The sequence below is a fragment of the Candoia aspera genome, chromosome 4, assembly GCF_035149785.1.
Source record: "Candoia aspera isolate rCanAsp1 chromosome 4, rCanAsp1.hap2, whole genome shotgun sequence".
Lineage (NCBI taxonomy): Eukaryota > Metazoa > Chordata > Lepidosauria > Squamata > Boidae > Candoia > Candoia aspera.
The window spans coordinates 105000398-105016872 of NC_086156.1; the positions used below are offsets into that span (position 1 = coordinate 105000398).

The 16475-nt window shown below is 44.5% G+C and overlaps 1 protein-coding gene across 1 annotated transcript in view; it reads left to right on the forward strand.

Annotated features, from left to right (window-relative positions):
- The first annotated feature begins 1577 nt into the window (after positions 1–1577).
- The window catches only part of TEP1 (telomerase associated protein 1), a 59944-nt gene continuing 45046 nt past the window's right edge, over positions 1578–16475 (forward strand). Inside the window, exons 1-12 of the mRNA XM_063301464.1 lie at positions 1578–1729; positions 3310–3409; positions 6347–6514; positions 7173–7322; positions 7454–7768; positions 8916–9068; positions 9402–9536; positions 10518–10679; positions 10806–10961; positions 12727–12816; positions 13781–13905; positions 15076–15233. Coding sequence (XP_063157534.1) covers positions 6383–6514; positions 7173–7322; positions 7454–7768; positions 8916–9068; positions 9402–9536; positions 10518–10679; positions 10806–10961; positions 12727–12816; positions 13781–13905; positions 15076–15233 — 1576 coding nt within the window. The 5' untranslated portion in view covers positions 1578–1729; positions 3310–3409; positions 6347–6382. The remainder of the gene's footprint in view (positions 1730–3309; positions 3410–6346; positions 6515–7172; positions 7323–7453; positions 7769–8915; positions 9069–9401; positions 9537–10517; positions 10680–10805; positions 10962–12726; positions 12817–13780; positions 13906–15075; positions 15234–16475) is intronic.

A 16475-nucleotide genomic window follows, 5' to 3' on the forward strand; every position in this document is an offset into this window, starting at 1 on the left:
AAATAAAAAGACATCCTGCAGTGAGGTGGATGGGCTTGATTACAGCAGTGACGGGCATACCATTGGAAGACCTGAAAGACCAAGTTGGGGCCAGATCATCCTGGAGAAGGTCTATCTATGTGGTTGCTAAGAGTCGACACTGTCTTGATAGCCCACAATCAATCAATCAATGGTTGTCCTTGGATGGTGTTGAAAAAAGGAGAAAAATACTATAAACTAGTACAGTTAAGGACTTCAACCTGTATAGAGGAACACAGCCAAAAAAAAAAAAAGTTACCAGGACTTATGGTTAGGTGCAAGTGGGCTACAGCTAACTTTGCACAGCACAGTTGGCTAAATTTTAGTTTGTTAGGGAGTTGTGCAAAGATAGTCGGTTTGGTTTCTACATTGTACTATGCATGGTTCGCTTAACTGGGCTTTTTACACACACTACAATCGAAGCAAAAATTTGTAGCTCAGGGTTGAACTGTGGAGCTATCGTGGGCTCTGCTTTTCGGATCCTGAAACACCACTTTGCCCGATCATCCGCATCCTCAGGGTGCAGGCCCTTGATTTGCATGTACTTATTGATGGTGTCTTGCCATCTCTGTTTTGGTCGCCCATCGATGGCCGGCAACCATGTGGGATGCGGACGATCAGGCAAAGTGGCGTCTCAGGATCCGAAAAGGAGACCCCATGATAGCAGGAAAATGCTAGGAAGGATGAGGAGGAGGAGGTTGAACTGTGGAGTCCCTGGTGCTCTCCGAGCCTTGTTGTTTTCTTGCCATTTCATTGCCAGGCTAGGCAACATCTTCAGTTCGCACTGAAAATATTGCCTAGCCTGGTAATGAAACATCCTCAAGAAAACAACAAGGCTGGGAGAGCATCACGGACTCCACACACTACAATCAGCAGGCTTTGTGCACCATGTTAAACCACGACCCGTGGGTTCAGTCAGCACATTAAAAAACCCTGTTTTGCCTCAGAGCAGTAGGTGAAGTAGGCTGCTAGAGCTGGTTGTCTGCAAAATATTCCCACTGGTTCACTGGTTGGGTTTTAAGGAACCACATTTTCTGCAGATTCACAGAAAACATTAAATGTGGATAAAATGGGGTTGGCAGACTGCAGTTTGGCATCTTGGGTGAACCAGGCCATTACCTTAAGCCACGATATGGTTAATTGCTGATAGGGCTGTACCGGCAGAGCACTGTCGCCGGCTACAGTGAGCTGGATGCTACTTTCGATATTGTCATTCAGACATATCCCTGTTTAATAGGGGAGGACGGGTTACATCACAGAAGGGATCGGGACTCCGGGGTGCCTCCGAAGTTCCCCCGTAAGAGCCTGGGATCTCCCAGGTTAACGCCAGGAATCGCGGGCCCTTTCCCAGCGTCTTCGCGGGTTTGGAGCGCAACGGGTTAAGCTTGGAAAGGCCGGGCGAGGCCCCGCTTCGCTGCCTCCAAGAGAAGGAGGAGACGGGCCAAATTCCGTTTGTCGGCGAGGAGGGCGGTGCTCTACGGTGACGCCGCGACCCGCTTGCTTCCTTCTCCGTTTTTGCTTCTTTCGGGAACGGCGGCGCGTTCGGAGAACGGGTGAGCAGCCTCGCCTGCTTGCCCGCAGAGAAGAGGGCGCGTGCCTCTCCGGCGTCCGGGTCCGGACCTTCTCCGGGGCGAGGCAGGGGGAGAGGGGCGCGGGGACGAGCCCCGTGGACTTTGCTGCCCCCTGGGCGGAGAGACGCAGCCGCTTCCTGGTCAGGGAAAGGGCGTGGGAGCGTCAGCTATCCTGGGGTGGAGGGGAAAAAAAACAAGCACGTTCCGCCGGCTGGCGGGCATCTCTGTGCACGGTTGAACGCTTGCCTGCCCGTGTCACGCCTCGAGCTAGGCCGTGGGGATGTGAACCACGATTCACAGAGCGCGCTGAGTCATCACAAGCCGCTGTTTACAGCCGCCGTGACCGGGTTCGCGCAATCGCAGCCCTGCATCTTGGTGTGGCTGAAGGGGATGGGTGAACTCGGCCATCGCGCTTGTTATTAAAGGCGCAGCGCCGACGCTGGGGAGAAAGTTGGCGAACTCGAGATTTTATTTCTCCAGATTTCCTACATGCGGGGGAAGAGTTTCAGCCTTTTTTTTTAAAAGGGGTATGCAATCAAGGGAATGGTGTTGCAGTTTGCCTGCGTCTTACTGTGGCTGTTCATTTATAAACTACGTGCTCCCACCCAACAGCCCAGCCCTGGCTGTTTCTTCTGTCTGGTTCCCCCTCAGAGCTCCCCAACACAAAACTCATCCAGCACAAACAAAAAGTGGTTGGTTTGCTTGTATTTTTGTGTGTGGCATTAATCCATTCCGTGCGAATCCAGATAATGGTGGTTTGTTCAATAAATCTTGATATTATGACTCAGCTTTTGTGTGAACAAATCACTGTCTTTCCAAGCTGAGGTAGTAGTTACCTGGCTGCCCTCTAGGAACCATGTTGGTTGAGGCTTATGGGGAATGGAATGGTTTGGGGCACTGGGTGGGTGTCCTGCTGTTTCTTTTTTTAGGGATTGAGGATAGCGAAGAAATTATCACAGGTACAATTGTAAATGCTGACATATCAGCCTTAATGTTTTCTTACACTCCTTTTGATCTTCCTCCTTCCCTCATACATGCTTTCCAAGTTGAATTTTGCTGGGAAGGTAAATGAATTGGCAGGCAAGTCTTTGCATAGTGAGCTGCCATCCAGAATAATTACCCTGTTATCTATAGGGAAGAACAAGAAGCCATTATGGGTTTGGAGAGAGAACATCATCCCATTGAAATGTGTGAAATGAAGGAAGTTCTTTTTTTCTCACACCCTGGATTAGTGGCAGTGACACTAAGTTAACAAGGGATCCTGGTGAAGGGAAAATTGAGGATTAGGGATTGAGCAAGGTTGTGTGACCCGGAAGATGTTTGGGGCCTTGAGTAGGGCGGGGATCTCTCTGGGCCAGTGTGGTGGGATATGTTCCAGGATCTGATCAAAACAGGACCATACAGGTTTCAATTTTTTGTTTTCTTTTTTCTTTTATTAATTGTGAGAGCCAGGAAAAAGCAATTTGGGCATTAGCCAAGCCTTATCCAAACAGCCAAGCTCTTTCACTTTTCCAGCTTCAGTGCTGCTAATGAGTTTGCATTATGCTGTGTGGGTGGTTTGCCCCCTTCTCTAACCAGGCATAGCATGACAAAGTAGTTTAAGCTCAGGTCATGATCGGCAAAGCACAATGTGTGGGAGTGGGGGCATGTGTGTTTGGCTAGCATATAAGAACCCCTCTGTGCCGCAAATTACTAAGTCTATTCCTATTTCCCCATCTAGGTTTAAAGAAAGGGCTTCTGAAATGAATTGGTGGTTCACCATCCCTTACAGTCTGCAGAAGTGACAGGTGACCTGGGGTTGACTGTTGATTCTTGGGCAGGTAAAGCTCTGATCTTCTGTTCTTCTATTTGTCTTCTGACCCATGGCCTTCTCAAAGAGTATCCCATGGTGCTATTCCATTTCAGCATTCCTTCTTGATTGTGCCTTTGGACGTCTTGCTGAGTCTTCTCCTGGTCTCACCTTGCATCCCATAAGTCCTTCTTAGTAGAAATCACATAGTCTATTTTAGGTTTACCTGCCAACCTTACTTTGAATAGAAACCATCAGTCCATCTTCAGCAGCACGGGAGGTGTCTAATCCATGTTGGCCACTATAGCACCTGCAGATGCTAGTCAGTCAATCAATCAATCAATTTTATTAACCGCCAAAAGGCCCAAATAACCATTCACAAATATAATCCAAAATTTGACATTAGGTAAAACAATTTAACAAGTAAAATATTTAATAAATATTACATAATACACTTAAAACCCCAACTCATTGATTTATGACTAAATACCTTGTTTTTAGCCATAGTTAAAAATTTGGCTGTTATGCCTGTAATTTTATGATTTTCATCTGCAAGTAAAATTTTAACATATTCAGAAGTATCTCTTCCTGGTTTTGATTTTAAAATTGGTCAGATAACTTCCTGCCAAAGACTTATAAAATTCACCATACAATAAAATATGATCCACTGTTTCAAGATCAGTACCATTACAGGGACAAAATCTTTGAGAGATGGGGATTTTTTGAAATCTACCATATAGCATATTTGATGGCAACACATTTAACCTGGCTTTTGAAAAAGCTATTCTGTAGTTACTTAAATATAAACTGTTCAGATATTTTGTTGTTGTTGTTTATTCGTTTAGTCGCTTTCGACTCTTCGTGACTTCATGGACCAGCCCACGCCAGAGCTTCCTGTCGGTCGTCAACACCCCCAACTCCCCCAGGGACGAGTCCGTCACCTCTAGAATATCATCCATCCACCTTGCCCTTGGTTGGCCCCTCTTCCTTTTGCCCTCCACTCTCCCTAGCATCAGCATCTTCTCCAGGCTGTCCTGTCTTCTCATTCTGTGGCCAAAGTATTTCCGTTTTCCCTTTAATATCATTCCCTCAAGTGAGCAGTCTGGCTTTATTTCCTGGAGGATGGACTGGTTTGATCTTCTGGCAGTCCAAGGCACTCTCAGAATTTTCCTCCAGCACCACAGTTCCAAAGCATCGATCTTCCTTCTCTCAGCCTTCCTTATGGTCCAGCTCTCGCAGCCATATGTTACTACAGGGAACACCATTGCTTTAACTATGTGGGCCTTTGTTGTCAGTGTGATGTCTCTGCTCTTAACTATTTTATCGAGATTTGTCATTGCTCTTCTCCCAAGGATTAAGCGTCTTCTGATTTCCTGACTGCAGTCAGCATCTGCAGTAATCTTTGCACCTAGAAATACAAAGTCTTTCACTGCTTCTACATTTTCTCCCTCTATTTGCCAGTTATCAATCAAGCTGGTTGCCATAATCTTGGTTTTTTTGAGGTTTAGCTGCAAGCCAGCTTTTGCACTTTCTTCTTTCACCTTCATCATAAGGCTCCTCAGTTCCTCTTCACTTTCAGCCATCAAAGTGGTATCATCTGCATATCTGAGATTGTTAATGTTTCCTCCAGCGATTTTTACTCCAGCCTTGGGTTCCTCAAGCCCAGCATGTCGCATGATGTGTTCTGCATACAAGTTGAATAGGTAGGGTGAGAGTATACAGCCCTGCCGTACTCCTTTCCCAATCTTAAACCAGTCCGTTGTTCCGTGGTCTGTTCTTACTGTTCAGATATTTAGGGAGCTGAAAAGTATATCTGTAACTGATTCGTTACAGGTGAGCACTTAAACTTTGGTCTTAGCTGTTAATTCCTATACTGAATTGTCCTAAAATCTTTGTTTAATACAATGAAATGCTGATGTCATACCACTGGAAAATAAATAATCATGGTCAATACCAATTTGACTAATCTTTTGGGTCACCTGTTTAAACCATATATATACAAAAGACTCATTTGGGATTTCCTGAAGCAATCCTTCCTTGTTTTTAAATACATATATTTGCAATGAAAACTTAATAGCGGTTAACCAAGTCATTGTTTTCAAAGGGCATTGCCTCGTTTCCAGGAAAATAACAGAATTTGGAACACATCTTGGAACAGTTAAAAGAGATCTTTAGAATTTCACCTGCGATTGGGCTTTGTTATTATTAGCAAATGTAATTCAGATTGGAGCTCCATATAAAATTTGAGATGGCAGTTTTTGAACTGAAAACCTGTATTGCTGCAGGAACAAATCTCCCTCCTTTTGGATAAAAATACTGAAGCAAGGCCATCATAGTAGATTTTGCTTTTTGCATAGTAGAAGTATTGCCTTGCAGTGATGTTCCCAGGATAGAGCATGGTTAAATAAAATGCCCAAATAACTAAAATTCTCTACTTCCATTATCATATGATCTCAAATTTTCCAGATGTACTTTTTAACTTTTTTTTTTTTTTCAAAAACTCAAATTTTGGTTTTATCATAGTTGATTTGTAATTGATTTTCTTAGCAAAACAAAGGCTGAAATGTTTGGTTTCACCCATTCTGAAGACCAGCCTTTTTGCAGAGTGTTATTCCTCCTTGTCTCTGATTAAAGAGCGGGGAGCCCTATCTGCTGAGATTGCTAGGGCAGTGTTTCCCAACCTGGGTAACTTTAGGATGTGGATGGGGAATTCTGGGAGTTGAAGTCCACACATCTTAAAGTTGCCCGGGTGCTGTAGGGGATCAATTAAGCCCTGTTGCATTTGCTTAAAAGTAAACTAAAGGCACCTCGGTTTTGCTTAAGAAAAGGCAAGTCTTGTGTCTTTAAAGAGACAGTTTTAAAGGTAAGCTTGCCAACTGGATTTGCATGCCTAGTTTTGAAAACGAGCTGTTCACAACAGGGCTTTTTCTCTGGCACACAAGCACTGCCTTTACTTTTTCTTCTGCAGAGATTGAATCCCCCGTTGACCTTTCCCACGAGGCCTATGGATCCCTCTGCTCTCCTTTGTGTGGAGAAGCCTTCTGCCCATGCTAATTCTCCTGTTCCCCATATTCTCCAAAGACTGGAGGAATCCCGGGCTCGACTTTTGAATCCTATCCGTCTTCCAGGATCATGGGTAGGTCCTCTGAAATCTGTTACCCAGGGCCAGGCAGTTGCTGGTCCCAAAACAGTTGGTGAGCCTTGATCCCAAATGCTTCCTTGATCCTAAATGTTCCATGTTGGCTGCTTAGCATGATAAGGTACAGCTAAGATCCTGTGGAAAGCTTCTGTGAAAAGTATTCCTAATAGGTGTTGGCTTAATGTGGATTCCTGGCTAGTTGATTTAACTATTGTGGCTTTTTCCTAACCACACAGAATTGTGGGAAACAAAATTAGTGAGGGTCTGAAGGTCATACCTAGGCAAGTGGCAGCCCCTGGTTGACCTCTGCATTTGAAAAGTAAGAAGGGTTAAGTCTAGATAGAATGGGAGACCACAAGGAAGTCCCAGAGATGTAAACTAGACCAGGAAGATGAAAAAACATCCTAGAAAATGCCAGTGGCAGATTGCTTCTGTCACGTGGCCAAGAAAATTGCAGGGAGACAATTGCAGGGAGACATCTGTGATGTCCCTAGAAGTTAAGTTCAGCTTGAAGGAGACCTTTTTCAGATGCAGCTCTCCTGCCAGATTACCAAGGGTAATTTTCAGAGTATCAGAAAGAAGAAAGGAACCGTGCTAATATTTGAATTCAGTTGCTGCTGCTCCGCTTATTTAGATGTGTCTGCTTGTGTCCCAGCAGAAGGATGTGGGTGAGGCAGAGACCCTTGGTTTGGCGTGCATGGAAAGCTTGTGGAAAGGCCCAGCGGGATCTATGGAGAGCGACGATGTCGCAGAGGCCAGACAGATGTTGGAAAGAAACAAGAACCAGGAACGAAGCAGATTAATGGTAAGGGAGCTGTTGCTGGGCAAGGACAAATCAGGGGTGCATATAGTGGATTGAGGAATACTTGGGGGTTGGGCTGGGGAGTCTGTTTGACACCATTGCTGCACATGGTGCTTTTATTGTTCCTTTTCCAGATATCTCAATTTATGCAAATCAGGGCTAAGAAATCGCTCTCGTACTGTGCCTTCTCTCGGCCGAACTTGCTGTGGTTGGAAAACCCGCTCCTAAGAGAGCCCCCATCATCTAGACTTACTTTTCCGGGGCTGGAAGAATCCAGAGCTCGCCTGTTGCTCCCTGTTGTTCCATCAGATCTCCCTCTGGATTCTTCAGAGCTTTTGAAAGCTTTCTCACTCCATCCCTGGCAAAAACTCTGCGCCACTGGCTTGCCACCAGATTGTAGAGTTTGGGAGGAGGCTTCTGGATCCTGCCATGAACTGGAGGATCTCCAGGTAAGAGTAAAACTCAGGAAGGAAATACAGCTTCAACTTTAGTTGTAGAAGTTGGGTACCGTGTCAAGTCTCCTTCACGCTGAGTTTGACTCCTGGCGACTTCATGGATACATTCCATATTGATTTCTTAATAACAATGCAGAAGAGGTTTTTGTGTGCTTGGGGTTTGATTGTATGGATTCCATGAGGAGGAAGAAATTATTGTCATTATTGAAATGGTTTGCCATTGTCTTCTTCCAGATAGGGTTTTTTTTCTTACTTCCCTGAACTACTTTGTAGTAGAGTATTTCTCAAATTACTGCACTAGGACTTCCTGGTAGTCTCTCATCCAAGTGCTAATTTGGGGTGAGCCTATTTAGTTTCTACATGTAGGAGAATCATCAGCTCTGAATGCTAAAAAATTTCTTGCTCCAGATCAGTGTCAGTGGGCTGATTAATGGTAGACTGAGGCTGAATTGAGGGGGTTGTGCAACATCTACTATCTACTAGTATTATAGTACCAACTCATTGATTTGGAGAGCACAGGTTTGGGAAGGCTGCTCTGTCTGAGATGAGTTAGAGAGGATGGCTAGGCAGTGATCTGGATTTGAAATGCAAAGTGTGATTCAAAGCATGTGTAGTACCTGTCAGGAATAGCTTAAATCAAAGGTGTGTTTTCTTGGGATTGCACTATGTGATCTTGGGAAAAGACACCTTTGATTTAGGGTGTATCTGACAGGTGCTTTGTGCACTGCGAATTGCATGTTGTCCTTTGAGTTCAGATCCCTGCACAGCCCTACTAGAGAGCTTAGATTAGTTTTGAGCCAATAATTAATTCTCCCTGAAGGTTTCCAATGATGGGTGCTGGTGTGCTGCAATATCCCTCCCATGCATTTTAGGGGGACTTGGAGCTGAGAGCTCCCTGACTTCCTTAGCACTCATTGGTACCAGCTGTTTAACAAATCATTCCTCTATTATGCATCTTGAATGGCACCACCGACACACTTTGCATGCTTTTGGAAAACCAGATGGAGGAGATGGCATGGAAATCTAAACTTCAGAATAGCAGCATCTCCTGCTTTCCTATTTAGGTGCTGGCCATTGCTTGTAGGTTGACTTGACCTAGTAGCTTAATGGTGAATGGTGTTTTTCTTTTGTCCGATGGTAGGAAGAAGAGGATGAGATGGATACATTCAGTGGCATCCCAGGATATGTTCTCACAATGCCAGAGGATGAGTTGGAACAGTCACAGGAGGAGGATGACACCCTGTTGGCGGAGATACAGGAGGATGTTGAAGGGCTAGCTGTGAAAGAGCAGAAAGTAAGGGGCCAGCTGCAGTAGTAGCAGCACCCAATGTTTGATTGTGCCATGATCTTTCCCATTTTTGTGGCTATAATAACAGAGAATGTAAGTGCAGTTGCTTTGCAACTCATCAGCTTTGCAGGCAGGAATAACAGTTCTGCATTCTTTTGTTCCAGTGTTCTATTCAGTCTGGAATTTTTTTTAATGTTTTCATAGTTTTGTTTTCTCTGTGTCTCTAATAGTTGAGCAGTCTCTCATGGACTAGAAATTTGGAATTGGTAAGCAAATTCCCATGGAGTGCTACCTAAGTCTTTCTCTCTTCGTTCCCCCCTCTTTTTTCTTTTTTTTTAGCTAATGCTCTTGAGCTTGGTCTGCTGCTCACTGGTGGAAGGGGCAACATTTGGGAATCCTCCAGGGTTGCTGCAGCAGGAACTGATGAAAATATGTAAGAGTCTAGCAGAATGTGAACCTGAATTCATCCTCAAGGTATGAAAGGTGGCTGTGGAGCCTGGGCTTGAGGGTTGGGTGGTGGGACGTGTGAGGCATTAGGAGCAGCTGTGCACCATGGATATCCCTGGACCTAAGAGGTGGTCCATGGGAAAGATTGCTTGTAACTGTTGCATAGGTTTAGCTCTGATTGTGCCATTTTTCTGTACATGATTGATTTCCCCAATTTTATGGGTTGGCAGCTTTGTTTTAGGTATCATAGAATAACCAAAACCTTTAGTAAGTGCCTATTATTATAATAGTCAAAATGTTAAGTCGAATGATCTGAAACACATCTTCAAATCAACCATGAGCAAAGGTTTTCAAGAAAAGACAGGCAACCATTTGTACAGAATGATATGAGGATTCCTGCACTGGACAGGAGGTTGGACTAGAAGACCTCCAAAATCTTCCAACCCTATGATTCTAACATAAAAGTTTTCGAATGGCCTTCCCAGTCCCTGGAGTTGAGTATTTTGGATAACGTAAAACATGCAGTATGTGCAAGGAAACCTAAGAATATTTCTCGGCTGGAAGAGTTCTGCAAGGAAGAGTAGGAAAGCATTCCCAAAACGAGACTAGAAAGACTCTTAGCTGGTTGCAGGAAATACTTGGAAGCTGTTATTTCTGCAAAACAGAACTATTACAGAGTTCTGACAGAAAGGGCATCCAGGCTTTTGCACCTGCCATAGTACAGTTTTCTCATTTTGAATCTGTAAATCTCTGCACATAAATAGCAAGTATGCTTTCAAAATTGCAGAACGATGTTGTGATTTAACCTTGTACCATGTTGAGGGTTTGCCTGCTGCTGTTTATTTAGGGACTCTTTGAAACCTAAGGGGTGCCTAAACCTTTGCATGCAACTGAATCTTTAAATATTACCGACCAGGTATTCTTAAATATTAGGATTCCTAATCGTCCCAATCATATAAGGATTCAACTGCCTTTGCCCACCTGTATGCTCTCTTTCTCTCTTCTCAGGTCGCCCTATATGCTCGCCAAGAACTGAACATCCGCAGTACAGCTAATTTCCTCCTGGCGTTGGCGTCCTTCCTCCTGCCCTGCCGCCCACATCTGCGGCGCTATTTCTGCCATGCAGTGCAGCTCCCGTCGGACTGGATGCAGGTAGCCAGGCTCTATCAGGTGAGAACACATCCCACGTCCTCCTGCCGCTCCTAGAATCCTTCAGCAGGGAGTTCCAGATTTAATCCAAGATGGAACTCTTTTTCTTTGCCACATGGTGCCCTTTTCCTTCTCTTCTGTGTGCAGAGCCTAGCAGGGGAAGAAGGAACTCTGGCTCCCATGCCTTCCTGCCTCCGCGCTGGAATGGCTGATAAATTCCGGCAGTTTGATGCCTATCAGTTGGCCAAGTACAACACGCGCAAGTGCCAGGGCAAGAAACGTCATAAGCCAAAGACTACAAAGGTAGAGTTTTGGACTTCTAAGTTGGTTAGACTTTTTAAGGCTGTAAGTGGACTGTCTCCTGCCTTCCTTCACACGAGTTGAATGTTCGGACCCATCGGAGGTCCCCTCGAATATTCTGCAAGGGATGCGAGCAGCAATTTTGATGCAGAGAGAAATCCTGCACTAACTTTGCTAATGCAGAAGTGGGCAAGGGGAGCCAACTGTTTGAAAGAAGGACAAGTGGCTGTGAATCTGAATGTTTGTATGTCCCTTTTCCCCAATAATTAGTCTAATGTGGTTGTTGTGGTAAGAGATGGTAAGAATACAGGTAGTCCTTGTTGGTATATGGTTTTTTTCTGCAAGAAATTTTAGCTGCAGAGAAGTTACTATGGTAACAAATCATTTTGGCAGGGTGAGAAGGTCAGATTTAATTGTCCTCAGGTTGGGGTGTGAAGAAGATGACCATATAAGATAAAGCTGCTGATTGCCTGGGGGGAACTTGCCGTAAGAAGGTTTTAGTTTTGTTTTTGCAGCCTCCCTTCCAGCAGCAGTTTGTTCAGCTCAGCACGTGTGTATGAGCTTGTAAATATGTTAATGTAAGAAGCTTTTGTGCCTATCCAGCTCTGGATATGGAAACTGTTTATGTTTTATGCTTTTTATAAATACACTTATTTTTATAGAAATGCCTGGTGTGTTTTTTCTGATCTCTTGGGCCAAATGCTTTCCAGCACTCTGAACAGTCCTCGCTTAATGACAGTAATTGGGACTGCAATTCTGTCACCAAGTGACGCAGTTGTAAAGCGCAATATCACCTGACCATGCCAACTTTTGATGGCAGTTCTGGCAATTCGGTTGCTGTCATTAAGTGAATCCCACACAGTTGTTAAGCATGACGTCATGTGGTCACCATTTGCAACTTCCTGCCAGCTTCTCCATTGACTTTGCTTGTCGGAAGCTGTCAGGGAAGGTTGCAAATGACAATCATGTGACCGTGGGATGTTGTGATGTCATAATCGCAAGCCAGCTGCCAAGCACCTGAATCATGGTCGTGACTGCAGGGACGCTGTGATGGCCACAGGTATGGGGACCAGTCGTAACTTCCACTTGTTCAGCACCGTCATAACTTTGAACAGTTGCCGTGAACAAGTGGTCGTTAAGCAAATTTTCAACCTGTAAACATTGAAAAATGCTATATCAAGCTTTTGGAAATGCTTTGAACTGAAAGATACTTTTTGCCCTCTCTTTTTTTCCCATTTCTGGAAATCCTTTATCTTTTGGGGGTAGAACAGGAAACAGTACTCCTTTTGTGACCAAGAGGGCCAGAACTGTAAATCTATGAAATTTGTGCTAATAAAGGCTTGTCTAAGTCTAGTGGGACGCGGTGGCGCTGCGGGTTAAACCGCTGAGCTGTCGATCGGAAGGTCGGCGGTTCGAAACCGCGCGGCGGGGTGAGCTCCCGTTGCTCGTCCCAGCTCCTGCACACCAAGCAGTTCGAAAACATGCAAATGTGAGTAGATTAATTGGTACCGCTTCGGCGGGAAGGTAACGGCGTTCCGTGAGTCATGCTGGCCACATGACCATGGAAGTGTCTACGGACAAATGCCGGCTCTTCGGCTTTGAAATGGAGATGAGCACCGCCCCCTAGAGTCGGACACGACTGGACTTTACGTCAAGGGAAACCTTTACCTTTACCTTAAGTCTCCATATCAATTTCATCTCTAATATGGAGCCTTCTAGAACGCCAGGGGCAAGATTATTTACTTTGGAAGTTTTGTTTCTTTGGCAGCCTAGGACTACACCTTGGGATAACTGGAAAAATCACAGACTAGGTCGGAACAAAGACTTTGCATCAAAATGTGAAACCTTGCAGAAAACAGTAAGTGCTCTGGGAGGAGGAAGGGAGGAATGTGTTCCCCTGTGCTTTGCTCTTAATTTTGAACAATTCAAGGCCTGGTACTATCAAAGCATGCATCGAGATGCCCCCCCACCCCAGCCATTTGTAAATCTAAGCTGTTTTCTCCCCCCCTCCCTTTTATAAGAACTTCATTCAATTTCAAGATACATAGTTAAAATACAATATAACAAATATAGAGAAACGAGAAAATAGCTAACAAACGAAGAAGGGACTTTATTTATTTATTTATTTATTCATTCATTCATTCATTCATTCAAATTTAATTACCGCCCATCTCCCCCAAAAGAGGGACTCTAAAGTCCCTCTGCACTATAAAAGTGAAGAAACGAAAGATGATTTCCGATTTCTCCAATAAGCGATATAAATACAATTTGAGATACAATCTCTGACCCGTAATTAAACCATATTAATACCGTTTCTTTCAAAGTTAACCCTTAGTCACTAAAACCCACAATTAAAGCTTCGTTTTTTTCCATCACACGCAAGTCGTCTAAAAGTGGTTGTCAAGTAGCGATGAGTCCAGAGACAGTATTCTCTATTATCAAAGCTGTCCGTTTTGCCATTTGGGCCAAATCCATTAATTTAATAATCCAGTCTTCCACTGTAGGTATATGTGGATCTTTCCATCGTTGTGCATATAGAAGTTTTGCAGCTGTAATCATATGCAAAAGTAAATTTCCGTGTTGTTGCTCTAACTCCGTCTCCATCAAACCCAAGAGAAACATTTCTGGGCTTCTTTTTTTTTTTTTTTTTTTTGTATGTTCACTTTGAGAATCTTTTGTGTAATATTACATATTTGGTCCCAAAACTTTTTAGCCTTCTCGCAGGTCCACCAACGTAAGCTGTTTTCAAGGTAGGTGGGTGGGTGGGTTCCTGTAACTGTTAAGATGCAGATTGCTTGATTCTCCGCTTTTGATTTTTGTAGTTTCGAGAGAGCTTGGATTCGAAAGAGAAAGCAGCTGCCAAAGACTGCTTCTCCCTGAAGAATTTGATCCACCGCCTTCACATCTCTGAGCCAGCTCAGCACGTTATGAGTCTCTTGGGACGGAGGTGAGACTGCCTGGGTGCAGCTGGGACAACACTTGGAAGCCTGGTGCAGCATCTGTCTTGAGGTTTCAACAGGGACACATAATTTCCTCTAAGTGGAGGGCGACTCTAAGACTTCGAATGGCACTTTTTCCCAACAGTGGCTGCAGCCAGCTAATGGTACAATGGTAATCCTGACTGGTACAAATACCAGACAGGATTCCATGGATTTTAAATTGGATAAAAATTTACACTGCGTTATTCCCCATCCTTCCTGGTTTTTCTCCATAAATCTTGTAAGAAGTGACAGCTTGGGGGCAGTTCTCAGCTGACGCGACTGGATTGGGGGTTTTGGGATTTGTAGGCAGAGTGTTTTTGCTGTCGCTGGAGGGTATCCAGCGAGTGGAAGAGTGTTCCAGGTGCTAATAAGTTTGCTAACGTGATGTTTTTAAAAATGTTTTGAAGTTTTAAAAACCCATAGAAACAGGGCTAAAATATTAGCTGGGAAATTGCAAAGTAACTGTTGTACGCTGTCCAGAGTCACTTGTTCTGTGAGATGGGCAGCTATATAAACTGGATGGATGGATGGATAAATAAATAAATAAATAATAAAAAATTGGAGATAGTCTAGGGAGCACACCCCAAGGCTTTGGAGGTCCTTAGGATCTGCATCTCTTCTGAGGTTCAGGTTAGGTCTTCTTAGAAAGGTAGGAAGCTTTTATCACTCAACCGCTCTGCAAATTGTATGAAAGGGGCACTTTCTGAAGCATGCCAGTGCAATCAAAATGTGGGGACAGCTGTGTCCTCTGGTCTGTGACACACACAGAATGGCACTAGTGAAGTGGCTCTTCGTGCATACATATATACAGACAAGCCAAGTTTAGCTTCTGATATCCCGTGTGAGCCCTGAAGTGGATGCGCCTGGTTCAATATTTCAAGGAGAGGAGCTTTGCTTGTGTAAAATTGCTTCGCAAAGCACCCTGTTCGGAGGTATTGTGTGGCATTCTTATATATTCAAAAAAAATATTTCATGCTTAGAAAACATTGCAATCCCTGCCATTCATCTTACCCAAATCTCCTTTTACGAGACTTGTGGTAGGCAGTGCCCATTAGTTGGTCCACGTGAAAGTTGACTGTCATTCTCCTCATGTTTCATTCTGGAGACCTTGAGTTCACAGCCTTCCTCTTCTCTAGGTACCCCTCGGATCTGCCCACCTTTTCCCGAAGTCAGTTGCCAGGGCTCTGGGACCCGACCCTTGCTGGCACTCGCATGAGATTGCCACTGCCCCAGACTTGGGAACGAGAGCTGAGCCACCGTGGGAACAAGGCAGCTGCCTGGGAAGACCTGATCGGTAGGTGGAAGAGTTGACTATTTTCTTTTCTTTCTTATGTGCTCATATCACTAGTAGGACCCTGAAATCACAGAGTGGCATGCTGGTCCCAATATGGGATTGGACAGAATTATAGTAGAAACATGGAAAATAAGCATGAACAAATGTACAGATAGTCCTTGAGTTACGACCGCTTGTTCAGCGACCATTCAAAGTTACAGCGGCGCTGAATGAGTGGTACTTATGACTGGTCCTTGAAGTTCTGGCTTTTACAGCATCCCCACAGTCATGTAATTGCAATTAGAGCTCTTGGCAACTGGCTCACACTTATGACCCTACGGTCACATGGTCGCCATTTGTGACCTTTCATACTGGCTTCCCATGAGCAAAGTCAGTGGGGAAGCCAGCAGGGAGGATGTAAGTCGCTCCTGCTCCCACTCCTTATTCTCCTGAGGACCCCTGCTATGGAATACAAGATCCTAGGGATCTCATTCTCCGTAGCACCCCTCCACCTGCCTGCACTATGTGGTGTGTGACTGCCCGCAGCCCACCCACTCTCTTTAGCGCCTGCCCATGGCATACATGCACCCCTCCATGCTCCTTGCCCGGGACTCCTGCCTCTTCCCGCTTAATGATCCCCACAGTCCTGGGGTTATGACAGTGACTGGGACTGCTGAGATTGGCATCACTAAGTGATGTGGTCACGTGGCATTGCATCTTAGGACTGCGTCGCTTAGCAACAGAAATTCCAGTCTCAATTGCTGTCATAATCTGAGGACTAGCTGTAATGCAAAGACCCAGTTCCCTTGAGAAGGCTCTAATGCTGGGAATGGTGAAAGGAAAGAGAAGAAGAGAACAACCAGGAGCAGGATGGATAGGCTTGATAACACTGGCCATGGGTGCATTGTGGGAAGACCTGAAGGATCAGGTTGGGGACAGATTATCCTGGAGAAAAGTAATCTGTGTGATTACTAAGAGTTGAAACTGACTTGAAGGCATATGATCAAAAGAGGTTTGGGAGATGCCATAGGTGTGGAACAAGCTTGGAAACTTTTACAAACAAATGTTGCAGTGGTGTGATAATTGTGTTTCTATCACATTACATTATGCTATATTTTAATTTCTAATATATTGCGTAACTTCATAAGTTACAATCCTATATACTATACTATATATTTATTAAAGGTTACAGAGTCATGCTAATCTTATACAGCTCTGAGTTATACCTTCAGTTAATACACTTCTGTGTTAAGTAACAAGGTT